The sequence below is a fragment of the Emydura macquarii genome, unplaced genomic scaffold, assembly GCF_026122565.2.
Source record: "Emydura macquarii macquarii isolate MOO-44397 ecotype Brisbane River unplaced genomic scaffold, CSIRO-AGI_Emac_v2 contig_2897, whole genome shotgun sequence".
NCBI lineage: Eukaryota > Metazoa > Chordata > Testudines > Chelidae > Emydura > Emydura macquarii.
Genome location: NW_027133034.1, coordinates 53,282,430 through 53,288,429, shown reverse-complemented (window position 1 = coordinate 53,288,429; position 6,000 = coordinate 53,282,430). Strand labels below are relative to the sequence as shown.

At 47.4% G+C, this 6,000-nt stretch overlaps 1 protein-coding gene across 2 annotated transcripts in view; it reads left to right on the top strand.

Moving 5' to 3' along the window:
- Positions 1-2,879: 2,879 nt before the first annotated feature.
- Positions 2,880-6,000, top strand: part of MAST4 (microtubule associated serine/threonine kinase family member 4) — a 414,690-nt gene continuing 411,569 nt past the window's right edge. For both annotated transcript variants that reach the window (XM_067569128.1, XM_067569127.1), the window contains exon 1: positions 2,880-3,406. In XM_067569128.1, coding sequence (XP_067425229.1) covers positions 3,110-3,406 — 297 coding nt within the window. In that variant the 5' untranslated portion in view covers positions 2,880-3,109. The remainder of the gene's footprint in view (positions 3,407-6,000) is intronic.

Here is a 6,000-nt window from a genome sequence, read left to right as displayed (position 1 = left end):
AATCGGAGACATTTCTGTACCCAGGGAACTGAAGCAAGCAATTGCCATGCACTTAGATGAGCTCGCAAAGTCTCTCGACGGATACTTCCCCACCAGAGAGTCATATCCAGCATGGGTGAGACAGCCGTTCACGTTTAGTGTTGCGACAGCAGATGTCAATGATGAGTACCTCGACGAAATCATTGAACTTCAGCAGAGCCAGGTTCAACAGCAGCTCTTCAGAACAACAACGCTCTCAACGTTTTGGTGTCACCAAATCGTACCATACCCTCTTATTGCTAAGAAAGCCCTTGAGATACTCATACCGTTAGTTACAACATATCTTTGCGAGCAATCCTTTTCGAGGATGGTAGACATAAAAACGAAGAAAAGGAACAGACTTTGTTGCGAAAATGATATGAGAGTGGCACTTGCCAAGGTGAAGCCGCGCATTTCTGAACTTGTCTCTGAAAGCCAACAGCAAAAGTCACATTGATTTGCAGTAAATATTCATTGAGTTATGTTTTTGTTTTTGTGTGACATTCATGTTTTGTTGGTTTTGTTCTTTGAACACAGTGATTTTATGTGCAACTGATGCATGGTTCATTTTGTGCATTAATAAAATATATATATCTATGTTTTGAATTTGAAAAAAAAAAACATTTTATTTTTCCAACTATGAAGGGTTCGATGAATGCACGTATGAAACTTGCGGGGTTCAGTACCTCCAACAAGGTTAAGAACCACTGGTTTAACCCTTTCCCAGCTCTATAGTCTAGAATGTCCACATCTGAAAATATCCCAGACAGCCTCTGGGGGTGACACTACAGTTCTAGAGTGTGTTCAACTGTGATTCTGATCTGACATGTATCTCTGTTAGAAAGAGATTGTGAGCTATCATGCTTATTGTCTTTTCATCATTCTTAGATGGATTTTCTTAGGGCCTGTTCTGCAAACTTCATTTGTTAAACATTCAGAATTTTAGCTCCATTCAAAACCCGTAGCTCAGGATAGGTTTAAGCTTTGGGGAGACTTGAAACAGGAGAGGAAAAGGAGCTCAGGATCAAGAAGACTTTTAAAGTATTGATTTTGTTGTTGTTGATTAGACAATCTGAAAATGCATGAAGTTCAGTATAACATTGAAAAAATGGCTCCACACATCACCATCACCAATACTATTTGAGGCAAAGAATTGGTCTTATGGTAAAGTACGGGATTGGGAATCAGGAGGGCTGTATTTTGTTCCTAACTTACCTACTTACTATGTGACTATGGGCTCTGCTCAAGTTTCTTCCTGTATAAAATTTCTGCTTCAGTTTCCTCCTCCATAAAATCGGGGTGATAACTACCTGAGAGTGGTTTTGTGAAACTTCACTCAATAATAGTTGTTTGAGAGCCTCCAATGGTAGATGCTACAGGAATGCTAAGTATGGCTCTGATCTTGCAATTGAACCTCTGTGGGTGTGTCTCTGAGCCTATTCAACTCCCTGTTGAAATAAATGCAACTCTGCACAGGGATCCACTTGTATTGATCTGATCATAGCATTAGGCCCATATTGTTATAGATGGCTCAGTATAGAAATTTTTGCTTTATAAACAATAGAGAGAAAAATATATTTAAAAATTGACAAAAGATCGGGTACTGAGGCTCCTAAAGATGCAGATAGGAATCTAGTGGGATTTTCAAAAATGCCTAGATACCTAACTCCTGGAAGTTAAATAGCTAGATGCTTTGAAAATCCCATTAGGCTCCTCCATGCATCTTTTAGCATCAGACCTTTAAAAATCTGGCTCAAAGTTTCTTAAAGTTAGTGAATGTTACAAGCATGATGAGCACCATAATGTACTTTGCCATAAAATTGCTATCAGTAACTTTAAGTTATACGGGCATTCCAAACACAACCAACTGTTGGTGGCTAATTTGATTGTTTTAAAGAGCCACAATCCACCTGCAAATCATATTTCTGAGAGTATTATTTGTACCTATTACTGGTACAAGTAACACTTAATACTACTTTGAAATTAAAGACTTTTTTCTCTATTATTTTGTCTGTTCTCTTTGTATATAGTGAATTTCATGGTTCGAGTTGAAAGTGCGTGCCCTTGTGAGATGGTACAAGAAAGTGTCAGGCCCAGTTCCCCAGGACAGTGGTGCAGCCCCAGTTCTACGGGCTGAGCAATCTGCAGCTAGCCCCAGTATCAATAAAGCTGAAATCCAACAGGCAGTAGGTAGTAGTGTGTGCAGAGATTGTTTAAAAAAAATGGTGGAGGGAGTGATTGGGATCTAGATCTCTTACCACACCACAAATCATTAATACAATAAGAATAATGCTCTGCCAACTGTAGGAATAGGCCCGAGCATGTGTGGTTCTCCTCAAAAACACCCTTCCACACATCATCAGCAACGGGATTTCGAAAGGATTGTTTTCTTAAAGAAAAATAGAAACTAAATTTAATATATTGTCACAGGCCCCTTAAAAATGTTCCAGCTGAGGGCGTCCTTTTGATAACATCCCAGCTCGAGTTCACAAATGATGCCAGTAGCAGCACGATGGTTTGAAAGAACTTGCTGTCTTAAGACACGTTGCATCCTGCTTGGCGCCGCAGAGGGACAGATCTTCTGGCTCTTCCTCCTCTCCTCTTTAGCCCTTTGCTTTTCCTCCCTTTCCCTCCTCCTCCTTCTCCTCCCCTGCCTCGCTGCGCTCCCTCCTTTCCCCTCCCCTCGCTGCCTCCCCCCGTTACCTGCCGCTCACGTTGGGCTCTTGGCTCTCAGGAATCATCCTTGCAGGGCCCACCCACCGCCGCCTTTACCATTGGCTCCGCTGGCTGCTCGTCTCCCGCACTCTCCCCCTTCCCCTGTCCCGGAGGCAGGTTCGTGGGAGCTGCACGCAGCAGCAGGCTCGGCTCGTCTCCGGCTGCCTGGCTGGGAGAGGAGCCGCTCCTGGCACTGCAGCTCGGAGCCTTGATCCTACGCGCCGCGGCGACTCCCCGGGCGTCTCCGCCACGGCACCATGTAGCCGCTGCTGCCTCGGACGGCGCGTGGTGCCCGCGGGTGGCTGCTTCCCGGCGGAGCATGCAGGCGCCGGCGGCGGGGGGCTGAGCCGGTTCCTCACCGCGGCTCTTGGGGGCGATGGGGGAGAAAGTTTCGGCCGCTCCCGAGAGGCTGCGGGGCGGTGGCAGCGGCCAGATCGTCTCGTCTTGCTCCAGTTCGTCGGGCTCCGAAACTCTCTCGGAGGAGGGGGACGCCGGCTTGGCCCGGGACCGGCCCGGCAGCTGCTCGGACGCGGGGCGGCAGGCGGCGGCTCCCCGCAGGCTGGAGGGGGAGGAAGCCGGGCGGCGGCGGCACAGCGAGGAGGTGGCGAGCCCAGGTGGGGGGCAGCAGCTTCGGCCGGAGAGCGACGCCTCGCTGGAGGAGCAGGAAGAGGAGGTGCGGTTCGTCCAGGGGGAAAGGGGCCCCTGTGCTCGGCCAGGTGCGGGGCTTGGTGGCCGTGCCTGGCTGTGGAGGGAGGGCAGGGCTGGTCCCGCTGGGGGGGGGGCTAGCCTCGGGCAGGCGTGTCGCCCTGAGGTTACCAGCGCTCTCTTCCTGCGGTGCTTTCCCGGCAGGATCCCTTCACTTCCCGGGTGCGGCGTGTTAACAAGCCTCGCTGGGCGGGCTAGCGGCGGCTGTAAGACACTCCTGCAACATGTTTTGATGGATGCCGGGCGTTGGACTTGCTTCCCCCGGACCGATCTGCTCGCGTCCTCGGCCGCTGAAATGAGACCGAGCTTGGGCCGGGACGGCAGGACGCGCTTTCATTCACCAGCTAACCTTTCCCCGCGGAACGGGGCGCTCCCACGCCCAGCGCGTTGTTCGCAGGATCCCTACGCGGTTCACTTGTTAGGAATCCGATTCTTGGTTGGTCTTTTTGCTAAATGTTTTTTTTAAGGCGGGGGGGGGGGATTTCTTGATCCCCTGTCTCTTCCCCCCCCCCCCCCTCTCAACAATCCAATACGATCCTAGCCTAACGCTGCTGTAAAATGAACTCCTCAATGTCAAATGGAAATTATGGGCTAGCCCCTTTAAATGACACTAATGTGCCTGGAAGAGCTAATGTCCTATCTTTGTGGGTTATGGTGTGGTTTTGTGGGGACAGATCTGTTGGATGATATACCGATACACTTTAAAAAAAAAACAACTGATTTAGCCTTACCATTTTCTAACTAGTTTAAAATATAACTTATTGTTACATAGGAGGCATTTAGATTGTGCTATCAGGGAAGGACTACACCTGTATGCACCCTATAGTTTTAAAAGGTATTGGCATGCTCTGGTTCCATAAAACTTCATAATCTATAGTTTGGAATTATATGGGTTCACATGCTATCACTGGGCAATCTATGGTCTCTCTTAGCCTGGTGGCTCTCTTACTACTTTTGTTAAGTTGTCTACAGCTCCCAAGTTAGCTTTTCTCTTAGACTTCATCACACACCTTTCTGTGGCTATGGCTGGGATTGTCCAGGGAGCCTAAGGGCTTGTCTTTGCTGCAATGTTAGTTTGAGTTAGCTATATTCAGGTTCACTGCTGTTGAGTTAGCCTAACATAAGAGTGGCTATGTTGGGTCAGACCAATGGCCCATCTGACCAAGTGTTCTGTCTTCTGACAATGGCTGGTGCCAGATGCCTCAGAGGGAATGAACAGAACAATTATCAAGTGATCCATCCTGTATTGTCCAGTCCCAGCTTCTGGCAGACAGCAGTTTAGGGACACCTAGGATATGTCTGCGCTGCAGTTACACACCACAGCTGGCGCGTGCCAGCTGGTTTGGACTAAGGGGCTATTTAATTGCATTGTAGATATTCAGGCTTGGGCTGGCCCCTGGCTGTAGGACTCTGAGAGGTGGGAGGATCCCAGAGCTTGGGCTGCAGCCTGAGTTCTGAAACTCTACACTGCAGTTAAACAGCCCCTTAGCCTGAGCCCTGAAAGCTCCAGTCAGCTTATACAACCAGCCTTGAATGTGTAATTACAGTGTAGACATATCCCCAGAGCATCGTGTTGCGTCCTTGACCATCTTGGCTAATAGTCATTGATGGACCTATCCTCCATGAACTTAGCTAATTTTTTTTTTTAACCCAGTTATACTTTTGGCCTTCATAACATCCCCTGACTCAAGTTAGAGCAGGCACAGTGTGAAATAGCATTTGAGTTGCACAGAGTAGCTGAGTCCCCACTGCATTACTAGCTGAAGTGTCAGCAGTACTTGAGCTTCATTCCAACCCAATGAGATAGATAGCTCAAGTCCAAAGCACTACTTAACTTAAACTAGAGATTTTTATGCGTGGTTGAGAGTTGGATTAAGGGCAACACTCAAGTTCAAACCTTGAACTAGTGCTGTTAGCACTGTTAACACGTTAGCGAGCTCTAAGAGAATGAGGCACACAACTTCCACTGAAATTCAGTGCCTAACTGACGCCTCTTCTGGAAACTCCAGTCTTCCTAAATGATACTAGGGCAGCTTAAAATAAACTGGCTTTAATGCAGAGGGAATGGGCACTTGAACATATTCTCCTTGGTGACTGCTCCATTTTGTTTATCTGCAGTCTGTGGTGTTTTTTTGCATGTGTAAGATTTTATCTCCCCTGGGTGTTAGCAGCCACTGTAGCACTATTCATGCCAGGTCACTTTGCTGTTTGGTTCTGCTCTCCTTTTGCTTTTGCTAACCCACCAGTTTTGCTGTAGTCAGCAAAATTGCTCATGGTTGAATTTCAAATTGAAGAAACATTTAAAGTGGCATGTCAAGACTTCATTTTCTTTGCGGGGACCCACACGTGCAGAATATGGGGGAGTTCTGAAACGAGTGATGTATGCTCACTTGAAACTTTTAAAAAAGCTACGTGTTCATTACAGCTTGCATAGTCAAAGAAGTCACGCTGATTGGTTGTGTCCCATTAGTTTTATTTTTGTTACTATAAAGTCAGGGTTTGAAAAGCTTGCTGGACTTTGCCTGACCCGAGGAAAGTGGGGAAGGGATGTCATTGAGGTGC